At 36.8% G+C, this 23431-nt stretch overlaps 1 protein-coding gene across 2 annotated transcripts in view; it reads left to right on the forward strand.

Annotated features, from left to right (window-relative positions):
• Positions 1–23431, forward strand: part of OTOGL (otogelin like) — a 147525-nt gene that overhangs the window by 97243 nt on the left and 26851 nt on the right. For both annotated transcript variants that reach the window (XM_029206268.1, XM_029206269.1), the window contains 10 exons: positions 310–389; positions 698–766; positions 7642–7647; positions 10933–11000; positions 14113–14290; positions 14550–14692; positions 14924–14947; positions 15040–15132; positions 17130–17319; positions 20048–20262. In XM_029206268.1, coding sequence (XP_029062101.1) covers positions 310–389; positions 698–766; positions 7642–7647; positions 10933–11000; positions 14113–14290; positions 14550–14692; positions 14924–14947; positions 15040–15132; positions 17130–17319; positions 20048–20262 — 1066 coding nt within the window. The remainder of the gene's footprint in view (positions 1–309; positions 390–697; positions 767–7641; positions 7648–10932; positions 11001–14112; positions 14291–14549; positions 14693–14923; positions 14948–15039; positions 15133–17129; positions 17320–20047; positions 20263–23431) is intronic.

Raw genomic sequence — 23431 nt, forward strand, 5'->3', positions numbered from 1 at the left:
TAACGATATGATGAACATAGAGTAAAATCACAATTATAGAACATGGCCTTAGTGTGTCCCAAACATAAGTGTATGTTTTGAAAATTCTGTGTTCAGATTCTGCCTCAATCACGAATATTTCTTTATCATCCACTAGCTTGTGATTTCATACAATGAGGTATGATGGAATAACAGCAAGCAGAGCACTGCTTAGTGCTTGACAAGGAGAATAGAAGAATTTTAGGAAAACTGTATCTTAGTTTCCTATGTTAAATGTAATATATTTTTGTATTAAAATTTTTTCTTACTTTAATTTTTTTTTATCTAAAGGGTTGAAGGATGCTTGCCCTACTGCCCTAAAACTATGATCCTTGATGAAGTCACTCTCAAATGTGTTTACCCAGAAGACTGTAAGTGTGAACCTTACTTCACTTATTCTGAAAAGTAAAATACTTGAATATTTTTTATATGATGGCAAGTGACTATAAACAGAAGTTTTGGACAGACAATAAACCTTCATGAGATTCTTATTCATTGTCCTTTTCAAAGTTTTTGGATTCTGAATTACTTTCTAAACCATGTAAGTCTTTGCTCTCACATTCCTTCTGCAACCTCTCTCCCAAAGTATTTTCCTTAAAGCTAAACATCCTTATATGAACTATGTGGGCTTCACTTTAAGCAAAACAGATTAAAGAAGAGTATCTTTGCTTCTTTGTAGGCATACCTCTGATTCCCACAGAACCAGCATTAATTTCTCCAGGTAAGCCATCTCCACCCATGTTTACAGGTATCGTTACAACTTTAGACACTAAACTTAGCATCATGTAATTTAAATCTTGGCACTCCTAAACAGCTACTGGTGTTAGTACTATCCCATCCATGAGAGAACCCAGCAGTCACTTTGGTCTCACTAAGTAGCTGTTCACTGGATTAACAAGCCACATTTTCAGAATGGCTTCTACATTTGGTCCACCTCTGTCCCATTTCAGTTAGTATAGATAATAAGAACTTCCCTCACGTTTTTGCCTAGAATTTAGCTTTTGCTAAATCCTGATTAAATTTTCACAGTGACTAAGTTGACGCTGAAGAGACTTTAAGGCAAATGAAGTCATCCTTTAAGCACTTTTATTCTCATTCCTGTGTTCTCTCACAGCCTCTGGAGGAGGCATTCTGGGCTCAAACCCTCACTTCGCTCCCTCACTGTGAAAATTGCCTCAGGAAAGGATTGAATAAATCCACTCACAGTGAGGCTTGACAAACCTAATGTATTATATCTCCTGGGGTTATAGTTTAGAAAAATTCAGATATTTATTCTTTAAATATGTTTGACAAGCTTTCATTGAGTGTCAACACTGCCAGGTACTGTCCTGACACTGGGGGTGGGGAGGGGGGAGGAAGGGAGAATGGTGAACAAGTCACAGCTCCAACACTGAAACAGCGAATAGTCCATAGGCTGTTGTGATATTACGGTAGGAGTAAGTCCAAGCGGTAAGCAGGAGGGGTCTTATTCTGGACGTGTGGTCTCAGTTGGCTAACAGAAGGTCAGAGGTGGATAGCTAGAAGGAGGAAGTGTGTGCACGTGCAAAGGCCTGCAGCCAAGAGGGAACCCGTCACACAGAGGGGCTTCAAGCAGGTCATCGTACCTTGAGAGTGTGGTGTGGGGGAATTGTGCCAAGAGGTGGTCTGGAAGAGATGTTTAGAGGCCAGATCACAAACGGCCCATGAGGAAAGTTGTTGGGTTTGTGTTTTTTTCTGAGGGCCATGGCGAATCACGAGGATTTTAATAAGTCCTGTGACATCTTCCAAATAATAGTCTCGCTACAATCATCGCTATTACTACTATTTTTTTTAAATTATGATATTTATTATTTTATTTTTATTTTTATTTTTTTCACACACACACACTGTATTTTATTTTTACAAGAGATAAATAAACTGACACCAAGCATTGTAAATGCATGACCACAACAAAAGCAACAATGATTGCAATTACGCTCATACTATGTCATAATATTGACATTCAGTCCAGTAATCATCCACTGTAACAGCTCCTTTACTTTGCAGTGAAAATTGATTTGTATAGTTTTTATCTCTGAGTCCTTGTGGGATTTTTTTTTTTTATTCAAACAGAAAGTCACAAAGATTATAATCATCCTCACCAGTTCACTCAGTCCCATGTAATTAATTTTTTTTCATTTTGATCTTTTGTTAGCACTTTTATGAATTCATCAGTTTTCCATGAGAGTTCTGAAAATGCTTATTCCTTCAGTTCAGCAGTATAGTCAGCTACCAGAAACCTGTACTTGTTGAGTCTTTTCCATGAATTCCTTGAAGATGGAACCCTTTTACAGGAACATTATTGCAAAAGCATCAGAGTACACCCAGAACTGTCTGTAAATGACAAAAGACTTAAAAATGACCACGGTGAAAGATTTGATGAAAGTTCATAATAATGCAATTCACAAGGAAATTTAGTTATTTCTGAGATATACATTTTAAAATAATAACTAGAATTATGACCTATAACATTATACCAGAACATATAAGATTTTAGGAATTTCATGTAATGTCTGAAACATTTATATTAACACATTTCCATACAAATAACCCAAAGCAAGTTTAGTATTAGTTGTTTTTCTTTTTGTTTGTTTGTTTTTTTATACAGCAGGTTCTTATTAGTCATCAATCTTTTTTTTTGTGGCACACGGGCCTCTCACTGTTGTGGCCTCTCCCGTTGTGGAGCACAGGCTCTGGACGCGCAGGCTCAGCAGCCATGGCTCACGGGCCCAGCCGCTCCGTGGCATGTGGGATCTTCCCGGACCGGGGCACGAACCCGTGTCCCCTGCATCGGCGGGCGGACTCTCAACCACTGCGCCACCAGGGAAGCCCTGCATGTGTCTTTTTGAATTATGGTTTTCGCTGGGTATATGCCCAGTAGTGGGATTGCTGGATCATATGGTAATTCTATTTTTAGTTTTTTCAGGAACCTCCATACTGTTCTCCATAGTGGCTGTATCAGTTTACATTCCCACCAACAGTGCAAGAGGGTTCCCTTTTCTCCACACCCTCTCCAGCATTTGTTGTTTGTAGATTTTCTGATGATGCCCATTCTAACTGGTGTGAGGTGATAACTCATTGTAGTTTTGATTTGAATTTCTCTAATAATTAGTGATGTTGAGCAGCTTTTCATGTGCTTCTTGGCCATCCGTATGTCTTCTTTGGAGAAATGTCTATTTAGATCTTCTGCCCATTTTTTGATTGGGTTCTTTGTTTCTTTAATATTGAGCTGCATGAGCTGTTTATATATTTTGGAGATTACTTCTTTGTCCATTGATTCATTGCAAATATTTTCTCCCATTCTGAGGGTTGTCTTTTCATCTTGTTTATGGTTTCCTTTGCTGTGCCAAAGCTTTAAAGTTTCATTAAGTCCCATTTGTTTATTTTTGTTTTTATTTCCATTACTCTAGGAGGTGGGTCAAAAAAGATCTTGCTGTGATTTATTTCAGTGTTCTTCCTTTGTTTTCCTCTAAGTGTTTTATTGTGTCTGGTCTTACATTTAGGTCTCAAATCCATTTTGAGTTTATTTCTGTGTATGGTGTTAGGGAGTGTTCTAATTTCATTCCTTTTTTTAAAAAAAATAATTTATTTATTTTATTTATTTTTGGCTGCGTTGGGTCTTCGTTGGTGTGTGCGGGCCTTCTCTAGTTGTGGAGAGTGTGGGCTAGTCTTAGTTGCAGTGTGCATGCTTACTATGGTGGCTTCTCTTGTTGTGGATCACGGGCTCCAGGCTCACGGGCTTCAGTAGTTGTGGCACATGGGCTCAGCAGTCGTGGCACACGGGCCCAGCTGCTCCACGGCATGTGGGATCTTCCTGGACCAGGGCTCAAACCTGTGTCTCCTGCACCAGCAGGCAGATTCTTAACCACTGCGCCACCAGGGAAGCCACTCTAATGTCATTCTTTTACATGTAGCTGTCCAGTGTTCCCAACACCACTTATTGAAGAGACTGTCTTTTCTCCATTGTATATCCTTGCCTCCTTTGTCATAGATTAGTTGACCATAGGTGCGTGGGTTTATCTCTGGGATTTCTATCTTGTTCCATTGATCTATGTTTCTGTTTTTGTGACAGTACCATATTGTCTTGATTACTGTAGCTTTGTAGTAGAGTTTGAAGTCAGGGAGTCTGATTCCTCCAGCTCTGTTTTTTTTCCCTCAAGATTGCTTTGGCTATTTGGGGTCTTTTGTGTCTCCATACAAATTTTAAGATGATTTGTTCTAGTTCTGTAAAAAATGCCATTGGTAATTTGATAGGGATTGCATTGAATCTGTAGATTGCTTTGGGTACTATAGTCATTTTCACAATATTGATTCTTCCAATCCAAGAACATGGTATATCTCTCCATCTGTTGGTATCATCTTTAATATCTTTCATCAGTGTCTTATAGTTTTCTGCATACAGGTCTTTTGTCTCCCTAGGTAGGTTTATTCCTAGGTATTTTATTCTTTTTGTTGCAATGGTAAATGGGAGTGTTTCCATAATTTCTCTTTCAGATTTTTCATCATTAGTGTCTAGGAATGCAAGAGATTTCTGTGCATTAATTTTGTATCCTGCTACTTTACCAAATTCATTGATTAGCTCTAGTAGTTTTCTGGTGGCATTTTTAGGATTCTCTATGTATAGTATCATGTCATCTGCAAACAGTGACAGTTTTACTTCTTCTTTTCCAATTTGTATTCCTTTTATTTCTTTTTGTCTCTGATTGCCGTGGCTAGGACTTCCAAAGCTATGTTGAATAATAGTGGTGAGAGTGGACATCCTTGTCTCATTCCTGATCTTAGAGGAAATGCTTTCAGGTTTTCACCATTGAGAATGATGTTTGCTGTGGGTTTGTTGTAAATGGCCTTTATTATGTTGAGGTAGGTTCCCTCTATGCCCACTTTCTGGAGAGTTTTTATCATAAATGGGTATTGAATTTTGTCAAAAGCTTTTTCTGCATCTACTGAGATGATCATATGGTTTTTTTTTTTGCGGTACACGGGCCTTTCACTGTTTGGGCCTCTCCCGTTGCGGAGCACAGGCTTCGGACGCACAGGCTTAGCGGCCATGGCTCACGGGCCTAGCCGCTCCGCAGCATGTGGAATCTTCCCAGATTGGGGCACGAACCCATGTCCCCTGCAACGGCAGTGGACTCTCAACCAGTGCGCCACCAGGGAAGCCCGATCATATGGTTTTTATTCTTCAATTTGTTAAAATAGTGCATCGCATTGATTGATTTGTGTATATTGAAGAATCCTTGCATCCCTGGGATAAATCCCACTTGATCGTGGTGTATGATCCTTTTAATGTGTTGTTGGATTCTGTTTGCTAGTATTTTGTTGAGGATTTTTGCATCTATATTCATCAGTGATATTGGTCTGTAATTTTCTTTTTTTGTAGTATCTTTGTCTGGTTTTGGTATCAGGGTGATGGTGGCCTCGTAGAATGAGTTTGGGGGTGTTCCTTCCTCTGCAATTTTTTGGAAGAGTTTGAGAAGGATGGGTGTTAGCTCTTCTCTAAATGTTTGATAGAATTCACCTGTGAAGCCATCTGGTCCTGGACTTTTGTTTGTTGGAAGATTTTTGATCACAGTTTCAATTTCATTACTTGTGATTGGGCTGTTCATAGTTTCTATTTCTTCCTGATTCAGTCTGGGAAGGTTATACCTTTCTAAGAATTTGTCCATTTCTTCCAGGTTGTCCATTTTATTGGCATAGAGTTGCTTGTAGTAGTCTCTTAGGATGCTTTGTATTTCTGCGGTGTCTGTTGTAACTTTTCCTTTTTCATTTCTAATTTTATTGATTTGAGTCCTCTCCCTGTTTTTCTTGATGAGTCTGGCTAATGGTTTATCAATTTTGTTTACCTTCTCAAAGAACCAGCTTTTAGTTTTATTGATCTTTGCTCTTGTTTTCTTTTATTTCATTTATTTCTTCTCTGATCTTTATGATTTCTTTCCTTCTGCTAACTTTGGGATTTGTTTGTTCTTCTTTCTCTAGTTCCTTTAGGTGTAAGGTTAGATTGTTTACTTGAGATTTTTCTTGTTTCTTGAGGTAGGCTTTTATAGCTATAAACTTCCCTCTTAGAACTGCTTTTGCTGCATCCCATAGGTTTTGGATCCTCGTGTTTTCATTGTCATTTGTCTCTAGGTATTTTTTGATTTCCTCTTTGATTTCTTCAGTGATCTCTTGGTTATTTAGTAACGTATTGTTTAGCCTCCATGTGTTTTTGTTTTTTACGGTTTTTTCCCTGTAATTCGTTTCTAATCTCATAGCGTTGTGGTCAGAAAAGATGCTTGATATGATTTCAATTTTCTTAAATTTACTGAGGCTTGATTTGTGACCCAAGATGTGATCTATCCTGGAGAATGTTCCATGAGCACTTGAGAAGAAAGCATTATCTGCTGTTTTTGGATGGAATGTCCTATAAATATCAATTAAATCTATCTGACCTATTGTGTCATTTAAAGCTTGTGTTTCTTTGTTAATTTTCTGTCTGGATGATCTGTCCATTGGTGTAAGTGAGGTGTTAAATTCCCCCACTAGTATTGTGCTACTGTCGATTTCCTCTTTTATAGCTGTTAGCAGTTGCCTTATGTATTGAAGTGCTCCTATGTTGGGTGCATATATATTTATAATTGTTATATCTTCTTCTTGGATTGGTCCCTTGATCATTTTGTAGTGTCCTTCCTTGTCTCTTGTAACATTCTTTATTTTAAAGTCTATTTTATCTGATATGAGTATAACTACTCCAGCTTTCTTTTGATTTCCATTTGCATGGCATATCTTTTTCCATCCCCTCACTTTCAGTCTGTATGTGTCCCTAGGTCTGAAGTGGGTGTCTTGTAGACAGCATATATATATGGGTCTTGTGTTTGTATCCATTCAGCAAGACTGTGTCTTTTAGTTGGAGCATTTAATCCATTCACATTTAAGGTAATTATCAATATGTATGTTCCTAATACCATTTTCTTAATTTTGGGGGGGGTTTGTTTTTGTAGGTCCTTTTCTTCTCTTGTGTTTCCCACTTAGAGAAATTCCTTTAGCATTTGTTGTAGAGCTGGTTTGGTGGTGCTGAATTCTCTTAGCTTTTGCTTGTCTGTAAAGCTTTTGATTTCTCCATCGAATCTGAATGAGATCCTTGCCGGGTAGAGTATATCATGCCACTGTATATCATGCCAGGCTGCAGGATTGTAGTTCTTCTTGCTTCTGCTATCTGCCCTCTTGTGGATGAGGCTATCTAAGAGGCTTGATGGGAGGGACTGGTGGTGGGTAGAGCTGACTGTTGCTGTGGTGGGCAGAGCTCAGTAAAACTTTAATCCGCTTGTCTGCTGATGGGTGGGGCTGGGTTCCCCCCCTGTTGGTTGTTTGGCCTGAGGCAACCCAACACTGGAACCTACCTGGGCTCTTTGTTGGGGCTAATGGGGGACTCTGGGAGGGCTCACGCCAAGGAGTACTTCCCAGAACTTCTGCTGCCAGTGTCCTTGTCCCCACATTGAACCAGAGCCACCCCCCGCCTCTGCAGGAGACCTTCCAACACTAGCAGGTAGGTGTGGTTCAGTCACCCCAGGGTCACAGCTCCTTCCCCTGGGTCCCGATGTGCACACTACTTTGTGTGTGTCCCCCAAGTGTGGAGTCTCTGTTTCTCCCAGTCCTGTCGAAGTCCTGCAATCAATTCCCACTAGGCTTCAAAGTCTGATTCTCTAGGAATTCCTCCTCCCGTTGCCGGACCCCCAGATTGGGAAGCCGGACGTGGGGCTCAGAACCTTCACTCCAGTGGGTGGACTTCTGTGGTAGAAGTGTTCTCCAGTCTGTGAGTCACCCACCCAGCAGTTATGGGATTTGATTTTGCTGTGATTGCGCCCCTCCTACAGTCTCATTGTGGCTTCTCCTTTGTCTTTGGACGTGGGGTATCTTTTCTGGTGAGTTCCAGTGTCTTCCTGTCGATGACTGTCCAGCAGCTAGTTGTGATTCTGGTGTTCTCGCAAGAGGGAGTGAGAGCATGTCCTTCTACTCCGCTGTCTTGGTTCCTCCCCAACTCATTACTCCTATTCTTAATAGCTACCATTTACTGAGTACTTACTATGTGTCAGGCATTGGAGTACGGACTTTGCATGTATTTAATCTTTATGAGAAAGCTAAGAGAGAGGTCTTATTATTAGCACTGTAGAGATGAGGAATTACTCTACTGCTGTAAAATTTTAGGCATCAGTGAATTTAGTATAGTTTAAAGCATATTTTGAGAGGGGCTGGTAGTACTTTCCCTGTGTTGTATAATCTACGGAGTGAATAAATTTAGAATAACACTGCATGTACTAAATCTGGGACATACACTGTTAATTCCTCTAAGTACTGCTGTCTACTTTGCATTCTGTAATATCCCCCCAAATCAATAGTCATTGTATATTTTAAACATCTAAAACAATTTAAAGTACCGTGGTCACTGTATTGGGGAGATAGATTTTACTCCATGACCCTCAGAAGTAAGAAAACTACCCTGTAAAATTATTTTTATTTGTAGATGATATGATCCTGTATACAGATTATTCTAAAGTATCCACTAAAACCTGTTAGCACTAATTAATGGGCAAATAGTAATACATCAACAAGCTTACAGAAAAAAAAGACCAGTGACTAAAATCAATTGTGTTTCTATGTACTAGCAATGAACAATCTAAAAATGAAATGAAGGGGCTTCCCTGGTGGCGCAGTGGTTGAGAGTCTGCCTGCCGATGCAGGGGACACAGGTTTGTGCCCCGGTCCGGGAAGATCCCACATGCTGCGGAGCGGCTAGGCCCGTAAGCCATGGCCGCTGAGCCTGTGCATCCGGAGCCTGTGCTCCGCAACGGGAGAGGCCACAACAGTGAGAGGCCCGCATACCATCAAAAAATAAAAAAAAATAAAAAAAAATAAAAAAAAAAATGAAATGAAGAAAGCAATTCTATTTACAGTAGCATAAAATATGTAGGAATACATTTGGCAAAAGAAGTATATGACTTGTACAATGAAAACTACAAAATGTTATTGAAGGAATTAGGAAGATCAGAATAAATGGAAAGCCATCTCATGTTCCTGGGAGACTTAATATTGCTAAAATGACAATGCTCCCAAATTTTATTTACAGATTTAATGCAATACCTATCAAAATCCCAGTTACTTCTTTGCAGAAATTGACAAAGTGACCCTACATTCATATGGAAATGCAGGGAACCTAGAATAGCCAAAATAATCTTGAAAAAGGAAAAAGTTGTAAGACCCATACTTTGCAATTTAAAACTTACTACAAAGCTATAGTTATTACGACAAGCTTGATTATTATAATTCTACCCCAAGACAGTGCTTATAACCCATTGATGATTTTAGGAAACAATGGACTACTTTATTGCTGAGATCACTCAGACCCCCAGTTATCAGAATTTTTCATGACTCTGTGCTTGCTCTGGGCTGGAACTTTGTCTCCTATTACTTTGCTCAAACATTTATGATGATGGAAATGAAGATATTTAAGTCTGTAAAAATTTCATATTCTCTAGAAGATACAACATCTAATATACCATGAACACTGTTTATAGGACCAAGCAATGGGAATTTTTATTCTACTTCATTTATTTTGTAAGTTAGAAGCCATAAAATAAGTACAAAATTAAGGTTATTTATGGAATTTATTTAACAAAAAAATAAAAGTTTTGTCTAATGTCATTGTGGTAGGCTGAATAATGGCCCTCCAAAGATGTCCATGTCTTAATGCCCAGAATTTATAAATATGGGACCTTACATGCTAAAGGGACTTTGCAGATGTGATAAAGTTAACAATTTTGAGATGGGGAAGTTATCCTGGATTATCCATGTGAGCCCAATGTAATCATAAGGGTCCTTATAAAAGAGAAGGAGGAGGGTCAGAGTCAGAGAAGGTGTCACATGTCAGATGTCAGAATCAGCAGGGAAGGAGAAAGGGAGGGAGGGAGAGAAAGAGAGAGAGAGAGAAATTGAGATTTGAAGATATTATTCTGTGGCTTTGAAGTTGGAAGAAGGGACCATGAGTCAAAGTATTCAGGCAATCCATAGTTGGAAAAGGCAAGGAAACAGATTCTTCCGTAGGGGCTCCAGAAGGAGTACAGCCCTTGCTGATATCTTGATTTTAGGACTTCGGACTTCCAGAACCACAAGATAATAATTTGGTGATGTTTCAAAACACTAAATTTGTAATAATTTGTTTACAGCAGTTATAGGAAAGTAATATAGTCATTTTTAGATGGTATCAACAATGGACACTGCAGTTACAGCTAGACAAAATTTCAGCCATTCATTTTCACTCTTCTACAGTCCTTCAGATTTTGAATATTTTAGAGATACCTTTAGTACTAACAAAAAGCTTTGGAAGAACTCTTACAAATGTGTTTACCAGTTGTGTTTTCCCTTTCCATGGGTAACTCCTTCGCCACACCCAACTGGGGTCTCCAATGATCCACAGCATCAACTATTCTGCTTGCAAGGAAAACATTTTAGAGATTCACCAGGGAAATGAATCAACCTCACTGCTCATTTTAGAAATGCAACAAAATTTGTAACTCCTGAGCAATCTTTAGTGATACTATTGATATTTCTACCTGTTCAAACAATTGTGTTGACACCAACAAGGCACTGAAGATGTTTCTAGGATGGTGCTTAAAAGCCAGTGCTCTGGAATCAAAATTGCCAAGTTCGAATTCTGCCTCTGACACTTACCAGCTTACCTCTCTACAACCTTAGTCTCCTTATCTGTAAAATGACAATAATATTATTATCTACTTCACAGGGTTCTTGTTAGAATTAAATGAAATAATCTATCTAAAATTTCTTAGCATGGTCTCTATCACAAATGAATTTTATATATGATCAATACCACTCCACTAATGCAGGGGACCTCTTCATTTCCTTCAGAAATGATTACTCCATCAGACTTCACTGCGATTGACAAGCTAACACCTACGCCAGGTTTGGAATGTGAGGTATGACTGAGTAATCTCTTCAGCTATTTGTCATTTCCTTATTGTGTCTATTCATGTTTCTGTATCACTATCCGGATGCTATTAAACTTCTTTTGGTATGCTCTCTAGTCTTTCTTTGCTAAATTAAATAAGCATTACATTTTAACAATTTTATTTCCTTAACTGTCAGATATTTCTTAGTAATTAGACTCTGGTCACACTAAGAAAAACAAATAAAATGCAAATGAAGTCTTAAGGATGATTCCTTAATAGTAGTAATTGTGTGATAGTTAGGTGTAATAATAATTACGTGTGATAACTTAATACTTTTATTTATTGATTTATTAATTGGATAATTTATTAACTTAATAATAATTATGTTTCTTTAATAATTCTTTATAATAATAAAGAGCATATTGTGGGCTTCTCTTCGGGCATTCGAAAATATTTATTAAGCAGCTGCTATATGCCGGGCACTGTGCAAGATGACAAATACATACTAGTAAGCAAAAAAAGATAAGGTCATTGAATCCCAGAGCTAGTAATTGTCTCGGCTGAAACTTGAGAAATTATCTCCTTACTCCAAATATGCTACTTGTTCTGATAAACCAATGATTTATTCAACCAATTTTTATTTAGCACTATTTCTGGCTAGGAACTATTCAGGTACCATAAGTAAAGCAATATAAACGCAGGCAAAAATTCCTGCTTTTATGGAGTTTACATTCTATTGGATTCTGAAACAGCCAATAAGCAAAATAAATTACCAAGTTATGTAAAACGCTAGAGATTGCTGCTCAGGAGAAAAATAAAACTATTTTCAATGAAATGATCCTCACTGAACCTCACTGAGAAAGTGACTGTTACTTTAGAGCAGAAAATCTGAAGAAGTGAAAGAGTGAACCACGCAAAGAACCAGGGCAACAGCATTCCAGGCAGAGGGGCCAGCCAAGTGCAAAGGCCCTGAGCTGAGAATGTACCTAACATCTTAAAACAATAAAAGAATAGCAAGGAGTGAAATAGTATGGAGTAAAATAGTAGGAAGTAAATTAGATTATGTAATAATAGTAGGAAATAAACTAGATTATGTAAGGCCTTGTGGATGATTGTGAAGACTGTGGCTTTCATTCTAAATGACACAGGAAGAGAAAAGGGAGATTTCTGAGCAGAGGAATTATATCATCTGATCTGTTTCAGGATCATTTTAGCTGCTGTGTTGAGAGTACGGTGTAAAGAGACAATAGAACCAGTTAGGAGGCTATTGCAGGAACTTAGGCAAAAGATTGATGGTGATCTGGACCAGGTGATAGCATTGGAGATGGTGAGAAATGTCTGGGTTCTGGATCTATTCTGAAGGTAGAGGCTACAGAAATTACTGAAGAATTAGATGTGAGGTGTGAATGAAAAAGAGGCATTAAGGATTCTAAGAGTTTTGCCTTGAACAACTGAAGGATAATGTGGGCATTAATCAGGATGGGGAAATTGTGGGAAGTGAAGGTCTGGGGTGGGTAGAGTCAGGAGTTCAGTTTTGCCACGTAAAGATTAAGATTCCTCTTAGACATCAAAAAGCTATGGGTACACAGATCTGGTGAACACAAGTGGAGTTTAGGGTAGAGATCAAGTTAAGATGAAATTTTTGTAATTCTCAGTGGATAAAGGGTATTTAAAATTGTGGGATTAGATGAGATCACAAAGGGATTGAGTGAAGACAGGGAAGAGAGAAGGGCCACTACAACTTCAACAGATTGAGAAGCAATGACAAACATGCAAAGGATATTAACCACTGAACTAGGAGAAAATGGAGGAGATTGTAGGTGATCTGGAAGCCAAGAAAAGAAAATATTAAGGAAGATGGAGTAATAAGCTATACTAAATATGTTAACAGGTCAACTAGATGAGGTCTGAGAATTGATCATTGAATTTAGCAATGTGGAGTTCATTGGTGACCTTGTTAAAGATTCTTTCAGTAGAGTGGAAGGTATAGATTCTTTAGGTGGTTTAGGTGTTGTTTAGGCCTTTCAGTTTTCTTCTATCTCCTTTCATTTTCTGGGAGTTGATACAACTTATACACAGAAAATTTTGCAAGACTGAACTTGACTATTTGCCTACTTTTGGCTTTTAAATTGAGAAGTCCTCTCTTAATAGTCTCACTATTTAGAAAACTATTTACCCTCTCTTATTCTTGTTTTTTATCATGTATAACACTGGAATGATAGAAACTGACCCACAAAATTTAGGGAGAATTAAATGAAAAAAGCTACTTTATTAGTGCATGATATATAATAGGTGCTAAATAGATGTTAATTTTTCTTCCTCCATCCCCTGAGATGCAGTATAGAGTAGTGGTTAAGAGCACTGGTCTTCAGAGCAACAATGCCTGAATTTAAGTTCTGACTCTACTAGCTATGAAACTCAGGGCAAGTTAATTTGACCTTAAACCTGATTTTCTATCTGAGAAATAGGGAAAAATATTAGCTCCTACCTCAGAGGGTGTTTTTGTGGGAATAAAATAGACTAATTAGAACAATGTCTGGAGCGTAATAAGTGTTATATTATTTATCGTTGCTATAGTTATTACTATAATTTATATAGAATGTAATTTATAAAAAAATCTACCACTTATTTATTTTTTTATTTATCTAGAAGTCTGTGAGCTATATGTAAAAAGTAATTTATGATTCTATCCAGGTGCTGTCAAACTGATATCACAATTTGAGTTTTAATGGAATATATGGATAATATTAAGTTGTAATTTTTTTAAAACTGACCTCAACAGAAGTCTTAATCATATACTAGCTTTATACAACATAATACGAAAGGTTGACTGCCACTGTATAAGTCTGCTTGCAAAGCACTAATCTAGACAATTTAGGACAAGACTTCAGTTTGCTCAGAAGTTGGGTATCTGGGCAATTCTGATAGTCAAATCAATATTAAGGTAAAGTTTAAATGAAGTTCATACTGAATATTTCAGAGAGGATACCTCAACAAAAAGCTGTAGTAAAATTTTAATTGTTCATCTTTCAAAAGCTTTTGTATTTAGGAAATGTACACTATAAGCAATGTGAATGGGAAACTTAAAACATTAGTTGAAAATGGAAAAATATGCATTAATTTTCTTTTTTATTAACAGCCTCAAGAATTTGATCCTGTTTATAATTGTACCCAATATATATGCCTTGATATGGAATGGAAGTTGTACAACTGGTCTCTTAATTGCCCAAAGGACATAGAAATGCCTGACTGTGGTTTCCGGGGAAGAGCTGTTCAAGTGAACAGAGATATTTGCTGCCCTGAGTGGGAATGTCCGTGTAAGTCTGCATTCCTTACATGGCAATGAATTTTTAATCGGGGGAGATTATTATTTTTTTTGAAGCAATCACCTCATCAAGACAAAGTTACTGTTGAACTTTCTTCATTTGATTTATGAGTTTGATTCCCAGTAACTTTTAGAGTTGCTTTTTGTCAAACATAAGGAGACTAATTTAAAAGATGTTTTTAAAGGAGCAGTTATTACTGTAATACAAATAATTAGTTAATAGACTAAATCTACTCTCTACCACTTTTTAGGTCGGTGTTCCATGTTGTCAGAACTCAGCATTATTACATTTGATGGAAATAATGCAGCATTGTATAGTATGGCTTCTTACATCTTAGTAAGAATTCCTGGAGAAGTTATAGTTGCTCATATTGAAAAATGTTCCATGAATCAGGTAAGTCAATCTATTCTTTTCTCATTTCTTCATAAATCTAGTAGCAGAAGTATGTTGCAACATTAGGTATTCCCAGAGTAAGAAAGGACTCAACAACTCACTGAGATTTATCTTCTGGTACTTAAAACAAAACGTGTTTCATGTGAATATATTTAGAGGCATATAGTATTAATCCAAATAATGTTTTTAAAAGTCAAGTAATGTATTTTTTTAAAATGTTTTTTCTTTCAGAATGGAAACTCATTTAAAAAGCTAGTGAGTATCTGCAAAATGTCTAGTGAATTACTTATGTTTATTGCTAAAATTATGTTTAACTACATAAAGTTTCAATTTTCTTTCAAATTAAGGCTTCCTCTGGAAGAATCTCTGCACTTTGTTTTAAGAAGTTAAATTTGACCACACCTCTACATAAAGTACTTGTCAATCGGGCAGCAAGAAAGGTAGGAACACAAAGTAAAGCATATCCTCATAATGGATGAAATTGAGAAATTACATAAGCACAGTTATTTCCAAAAAGAGGGGAAATTAAACACATCAGTGGAATTTCATTGCTATGATGTCTAATCATTCTTTTCATGGACAGTTGAAAATGTGTTTCATACTATTATATGTCTCCTACCATAACATGCCAACTGTTGCAAATGTTTCTCCCCTTTTGAGGTTAACTGAAACAGCCATGTTAAACATGCTTAAAGCTCTCTTGGATCATATGAGTGGCCAAGCTTCTTAGTGTCAGAGTTAATGTTTAGTGTTTCAGATTAGACAAAGTGGAAATGATGTGAAAGAGAGGATCATAAGGTTGCAAAGGGTAGCAGCCAAGAACACCCGAAGGAAGACTACTGAGAGAAAAACAGAGGGAAAGAGTAGTTTTGAAATGTTGACACCATTAATTCATAGCTTAAAAAAATGAAGGAATATTTAAATTTGTTGAAATGAACTGAAGAAGAGCAATGCACCATTAAAAAGTTGGAAAGGAGCCATTTGATTTTACAGGAAAAACCTTTATCCAAAGGGATTATATTTACCAAATAGGAGTGAGTTATAAGCTGGATGCTTCACTCAGGTCTACATGGTCTCTCAAAAACATAAAAAAATAATTTATAAAGATTTTACTCAAAATGGCTGAGATGTTATATGCTTTCTGGAAATAATTCTGTTAGCACAGGCCATACATTCTAGACTGGAAACAGTGCTAAAGCAAGCCTAAAATGCAGTAAGATATCAGAAAGTTTAATTTTAAGTCAAACTTAAAATATATGAATGTGTTACTTTTTTGGACACGAGAATTTCTATATATACCTTTGATTTTAATGAGGTTGGTATATTAACAGGAAGTGGTTGGGAAATTAAACTCAAACCTGGTCCGTGCTGTTGTTGTGAACATTTGGTTGGAAGGGCTTATTTTTGGCCTCAGCTGAACTGATGGCTGGTCATGTATTCAGTTGAAAACTTGTTAACTTAAAAAATCATTTAGTGAGTTTATGTGATAAAATGACACAGGTCCTGATCTCAAGTAACTTGCAGTTGTGTGTGGGGTGCATAAATGTCATTATCTGCCAATTAAAAGGCAGTAGGAGCTATAGTGATAGAGTGATGACCAAGATATCATGGAAACAGAGATACAAGTCATTGAAAAATGCAGTTTATAGGAGGGTCAAGTGGATATTTTTAGAGGAGGTGACACCTAAGATAAATCTTAAAGAATGAGTAGAAATTAACCAGGCAAAGAAGGCTGTTTCAGCTTGAGGGTGGCAAGAGGAGGAAGATATAAAGATGAGAAATTGGATGGTTAGTCAGATAGAACTCTGAGAAATTTACTGCTAGTTACAGCTCATGGTTCCATGTCATCATTGTTATTTAAAGCACTGTTTTCAAAGTAAAAATCCTTGGATTCCTTATATTAGTATTACCAAGAAAACGTGTTAAAAATATAAGATCTAGGATCCAATCCAAACCTTGGAAGTAGAATTTCTGGTAATCTTAATCTTTACCAAGCTTCACAGATGGTTATTATGAACATTATAATTAAACAAACACTGATTTAGAAGATCAAATAGAGAACCCAGATTAAAGAAAACATCCTGAAAAAAACTTTATTATCTTTAATTTATATTAGGAGGTAATGGTATAATCAACATATATTGGGGGAAACATAAAAAAGCATATATAACTTAGAAGAAAGTTAGGTTTTGAAGAAAATAAAGGGCATTGAGGTTAGAACAAATATTGACTATAGCAAGACAGCAAAAGAACAATAAAAGAACTTAGGAGTTGTGAGAAACTGTGGCAGCAGCAGAGAAATAGATTTTTAAGCATTTAAAAATAGTTTACGTTAAATCAGAAGAAATGGAATAATCTGAATTTTCCTAATTTTTATGAGTGTATATTAAAACATAAACATTGTTCTAATAGGTGTAAATGCATTATGTAATTTTAGGTAGAAGTGGATTCTATTGCTGTACCTTTGCCTTTTTCAAATCAAGATCTGTCCATAGAGGATTCTGGTTCAGTGTATGTGATTACTACTCCAGCGGGACTAATCATAAAGTGGGCTCATCTTACAGGGATCATAGACATTCATTTTGGCTCTCAATTTAACTTGTCATCCTACACAGAAGGACTTTGTGGTGAGCACTGCTTTTCAAATCTCCATTTCTTCTTTTTTTTTTCTGTTCACATTACACCATCTTGACCCCTCTTGCCCCATTTTTTGGGTTGGAGAAGTGATGTTAACTTTCAGTTCCCCATGTGAATAGTGAAGGAAGCAATGTCTTTCCATAAATGGACTTAGAAGCAAGAAATAACAGTTCAACTTGGGTATTTTATGGAAATATATGCTTACCACTGTTTCTACAATACTGTTTGTATTCCTACTAGCTCATCTTTATTAAGCATTAATGAAGTGTCAGGCATTATTTTACATACTTTAACTCATTTAATTCTAACAGTAGCCTCAATAAGTAGGCACTAGTGTTAATTTATAAGTGATAAAAATGAGGCGTAGAATGATTAAAGACTTAAATAACTTTGTTTCTTATTTTTTTAAGTTTGAAATCAAAGAAAATTTAGTTAAGTCATCTTGAAAGTGAACACAGTGTCCTGAATATTAGTCCCAGTTTTCTTATGAAGTGTAAAGCCTAAACGTACCTTTACACTTAGGTTCCATAAGTGTAACCTAAGTGTAAAGGTACATCTTACACTTCCTTATCACAATATGTTACATAGATACATAGTGATAAGCCAAAGGAAACAAATTAGAAATATCTCTAGGTACATAACAAAATAAAAAGAACAATTCTGGCTCTGGTGTCTGCCAGAGCTATCCCATTTACAGATGTTTAAGTGAACATCAGTTTCCTTATCTTTAAAACGGGAATAGTAAAATCTACCTTCAAAATTGTTGTTAGAATTGAATGTGAAAGTTAACGTAAAACACTTAACACATTGCTTAATACAGTCAATAAATATTAGCTTAGTACAAATACATCTATTTTAAACTCACTAAATATTAATTGAGTAAAAGTTAATGGATCAGCTTCTGAGTGTCTGGCATTATGCTTGGTGCTGACAACTCAAAACAAATAGACGAAGTCCTTGCTCTCAACAAATTATATGAGATACCCAAATTTCTTCTTCAAAAATGTAAAGCATTTAGTGGAAAGTTTGGCTAAAATGGTTTACAATTTCCTTGCCTGTTTAGAGCATGCTAAACACAGCACAGACTTCTGTGGTGACTTAGGTTATCATTGTGGAAATAGTTATTGTATATACATGGTATTGGGTATACATAATAACCCAATAGATATTATTGAGTAATAACTCAGGGATTTGGGGAATGCATATTTTCTCTTCTGATTTATCACTTCTGTGTGCTATAACTTCTGCTTGATTTTCATGTTTGTTTGGTTCTTTTCCTCTACTGTCAGCTCATGCTTTTATGGAGACAGTCTGCTAACTGGATTCTTAACTAGTCACTATAGAGAAGGGGCTAGGGTCACCTTTTTGCTAACAAGGGTCACCCCCTAAACTTCCTGACCTCCACAATGGGAGAGCGGTGGTTTGTTAAAAGGAAATCAGGGTGCTGGCTGATTGAGTTGTAGTGGACAAGAGTGTGACCCAAACTGAGTATGGACACCAGAATGGGAGGTCTATACTGACAACTTGTTCTACATAGCACTGTGAAGTCTGCAGGAGTGGTGGCTAGAGTTGCAATGAAAACATATTTTTACTACCAATACCTCTTCCCAGAAGAGTTTAGACTTTAAACATAGCTGCTTTACAGTATAGTTCACTTAGCTTGAGTTTTATTTATTTATTTGCACTGTACTCAGTCTCCTGTATATTTACAAGTGTGGGGCAACTATGGCAGCAGAAACCTTTATTGATCTTGTTATAACTGCTTGAGGATTAAGATTTGATACCTGAAAAAAACGTTTAACTCGTATCTTTTATAGCTAGGAGCCTTGGGAATTAAGAAAAAATTATGTCTTAAAGTAGGGTGGGATTCAGGTAAGGTATGATCAGGGTCCTAGGCCCATTTCTCTGTACTTCCCTTGGCTTTTCACTTCACTAGATAAAAAGTAAGCTCTGTCCTCAGTTTGGCTTCCCGGAAGGAAGCTAGAGGCTATAGCAGGTCACAACATCACAGCCATCAATCGGCCATGTCATTGCAAGGATGAGAGATTGTCTATGTCCTAGAATTCCCCAGGTCAAATCCTGAGCTTAACAATGGTTGTTCTAATGTTGAACAAATCTGTGTGTCTAAGTGACTGCCACAAGCTGACTGGTTTATGCCCGGATTACCTGTAACAGTTGTTAATGAAAGGGAGTAAGGCTTACCTTTATGCTTACCAGGGCCCTCTGCTGGAGTGGCGTCATGTGCTAGGTAATGGGGCAGAGATAGTTCCTGAAGAGAAAAATTTAATGTTTTCAGGCAGGGTTTTCCTGGGGGAATAGATGCTTAGGAGGCAATCACAAAATGTCTACTATTCTGGGGAATACCCTGTCAGATTTAAGAACTAGTTCTTAAATTATGAGATAGTGGTAATAGTGGAAGAGTGTAGGGACAGAATCAATCTCCTTTTTCTTCTTCTATGATCTTTCAACATATCTTGACTTCTAGGATTATAATTTCTTTCTTATCTGGTTAAGACAGTTCTACACTATTTTATCAAAGAATCAGACACAAAATTAAAAAAAATCAATCAACGTTAAAGTCAAAGGACATAAATTTGGTGCCTGATTCAGTAAATAAGTTATTCATTTTAAATCAGTTATTGAGATGATTTACTTCTGCTGCCTATATTTGGTTTAAGGGAAAAAAATTTTCCTTCTAAATGTCACACATCTTTTTAGGAACTTGCAATGAAGATCCAGATGATGATCTAAGGATGCAAAATGGCACAATCATTACGAATATGGAAGACATAGAATTATTTATTGAGAGCTGGGAAATTGAGAAATCATTTGAAGTAACAACGAGGAGGCCTTTTAGAAATTGTACTGAGCACGACTGCAGTCACTGCATTGAGTTATTAAATAGAAGAGTTTTCATCCCATGCCATAATGAAGTAAGTTGAAAGCAACCATAAATCAGAACTGTCATGTTAGACATGTTGAGAGGAAAAGCCAATAAATTCTTGTTCTTGCCATGATGTTCTTCTACTGAGAATAGTTTATCCCCAAACCTCCTCTCAGTACGCTTTGGAATTCAAAATCATTTACTGTTTATTGACTTATAGAACAGGAAGGATAATTATCTTTTTCCCCCCATGTTTTTTTTTCTGAACTATATCTACAGCTTTCAAGAAAAGTGAAATTTTGTCCTATGAATAAATGCCTCTAGGAGAAAGAGATGAATGCCATTTGATAACCCAGTATAGAAACCAAGACAGTGAGGCTTTAATCAATTCCTGGCCTCTTAGGAGAACAATTTAATTGTTCTTTATTAGTCTCTAACTTTCTGACTTTAGGTGACTAGTAGATATTTTAAATAATCTGCATCATTAAAAAAAGATCTGTTGTTAGAGACAAAAGACAGACAAATACAGCATTTCATGTATCATTAAATGAAAAGTTAGTGAGATCAAGTACCTACTAGGCACTGTGTTAAACTCCTATGATACAAAGATGAATAAGACCCTCTCCTTGCTCTCGAAGAGTCTAGAAGGAAGGCAAGTCTGTGAACAGATTAATCAACATATACAATATGGAGATGCATAGGCACCCAAGTCGGGAGAAGACTTCCCAGGGTTTCAGACATCTTAATTATTTAGAAGGATGAGTTTGCCAGGAGAGAAGAGGGAGGAAGGGAGACCTAGGCCAAGAAAGCAGTATGACAAGAGCAGGGTTGCTGGAAAAGGCCATGTTAGGAAAACACTGAAATAGCTTAGTGCAAGACTTACGGAGGGGCGAAGTCTGGGAAGGAGAGTGAGTGAATTGTCAAAGCAGAAGGAGTTCACTCTAGGACTTTCTGTGTTCGGCCATCAAGCGTAGATGCCATAGTTCTCAGCCTGCCCTCTATGAGTTCTCTGAGGGAAAAGACAAAGGATATGAAGTCATGGGATAAAAATGATGTATCTTCTGGAGCTTCAGTTTTGCTCAGAGATTTGCAACAAAGTAAGTTTTAAATGTTTACATTTTAAAATGCATGCATATAAAAATGAAAAAAATAGCAAATACTTTTAAACTCATTTCAGTGTCATTGTAATCTGTCTTTTTAAAGCATAAGGACTTTCAAAAATTGCATTTTTAACTGGTAACTTAGAAGGTTGATTACATCAGGAAACTTTTCAGCTTGACTATTCAAGGCATAGTGAGGCAACATAGGGTACCATTTAGTCTATGATAGCTCCAGCTTTCCCTTAGGTTCCTCCCAGTGAATTTGATGGCAAAAGGAAGGAATGCTTGACATTTCGTTTTTCCGCTTCTAATCTTCATCCTCGTTTGCAAATCTCCACATAGCAGGCAGATGATCTTTTGAAAATGGAAACACAATTGGATTATTTCTCTACCTAAAATCCTTCAGTGTCTTTCACTTACCCTTAGAATACGCTCTAAATTTATCAGGGCTTATAATTTCCTCTGTGCTTTGGCCTGCCTGCTTTTCCAGCTTCCTCTTGTGCTACACTTTTCTTACTGGCTAAGCTCCAGGCATTCCAGTCTCCTTTCAACTGTTGCACTATTGCAAATGGGCTTTTATGCTTGGAGTGTCCTAAGCTAGAATACTTCCCTCCTCTGATCTATTTTAGCATGGTGACTCCTCTTGATTCAACACATAGGCTTTAACTATGAGATCCACAAGGCAGAGAACAGGTCTGTTTTAGTCACCTTTATATTCCTCATGAATAGTATGGTGCCTGATAAGTAGTTAGGTGCTCAATAAACTGTGAAAGGATGCATAAGTGAATGGAGGATACAGGAGAATCAGCTTTTGTGGGTTCAGTAGAGAAGGGTTACAATTTTTTTTATATTGGAAAAATTAAGTCATGTGGGACTTCAAGGCAAAAATACCCAGAAAAAATTTGAAGCTATTCTAGATCTCAGAGGAGACCAGTTGAAGCCAGAGGTCAAGTTTGGGGAGTTATTAGTATATGGAGTTTTTAAAAATAACAGTAACTCACGTATGATGTGCCAGAGTCTGCTCTCTATACTTTCCATATGTTAGCTCACAGCAATCTTAAGTAGTAGTAGGTTTATTATTAACTCTATTTAACTTATGAAGAAACGAAGGTGAAGATGTAAATGCCCAAGATGGCGGTAGAAACTGTGGGAATGGGTGAGCCCAGGAAGAGCGTTTGTAGTGAGTAGACAGGGCGATCAAGGAAGGGGTCTAGACAAATACTCAGAATGAATCAGGAAGAGGAGACAGCAATGAACAGATGGAAAGGCACCAGAGTGTGGTGCTCTCAAAGTCAAGGGCGAGGCTTTTAAGACACAGGGGCCGTGCATGGCATCATACGCCTCTGAGAGGTTGGCGAGGGTTTAGAATATCAGGGTGTTCCCTGGATTTGACAAGTAGGGGGCTCTTGATGATCATAGCAAGTATTCCATGAAAAGTGAAATGGTTGGAAACTGAGGAGATTCAACAGAGGAGACTAAAAAGGAAGTAATATCTTAGTTTTTATAGATATGGACCTTGAAGAAAAAATGATAGGATATGAAAAATATTAAGTATTTTTATCTGACACTTTGACCTGTGTCCAAATTTCACATCTGAATGTAGTTGCTTAGTATGTTTGCTGAATAAATGAGCAGAGAAAAATTGGAGTGAATGTTGTTACAAGTTAAATTATTTAGATTTCAGGTATCTCTAGATCAAAATGAAACATAATCTGTAGAAAAAATGAGTCTCTAATTAAGTTGAGGCATGACAAATTATATAAATTATATGACTAATGTTCAATATTACTACACGATTTTTTGAGAAGCATTTATAACCTCATTTAATGGGCAGTGCCATGTATCATTACAGAAAGCTTTAGGAGTTTCCAGTTTTATCTGTAATAGATCAAAGTCTTATTCAGTATATAGAAAACATGATTGTAACCCAAAATGTAATATCAGAAATAGGTTTTTGCTAGATCCACATACCCTGTTTCTTTTCCATCTTTATAAGATAGATTTATGTACATTAGTACAGACAATATTTATCTTATCTAAAACTGTGTGTTTAAAAAATTATAAATTCAGAAGTGACATCTAATATTACGAAGCTTTGAAAATCTAAGGTCAAAGAGG

The sequence above is a fragment of the Monodon monoceros genome, unplaced genomic scaffold (assembly GCF_005190385.1).
Source record: "Monodon monoceros isolate NGI ecotype Baffin Bay Population unplaced genomic scaffold, NGI_Narwhal_1 Super_Scaffold_6, whole genome shotgun sequence".
NCBI classification, from domain to species: domain Eukaryota; kingdom Metazoa; phylum Chordata; class Mammalia; order Artiodactyla; family Monodontidae; genus Monodon; species Monodon monoceros.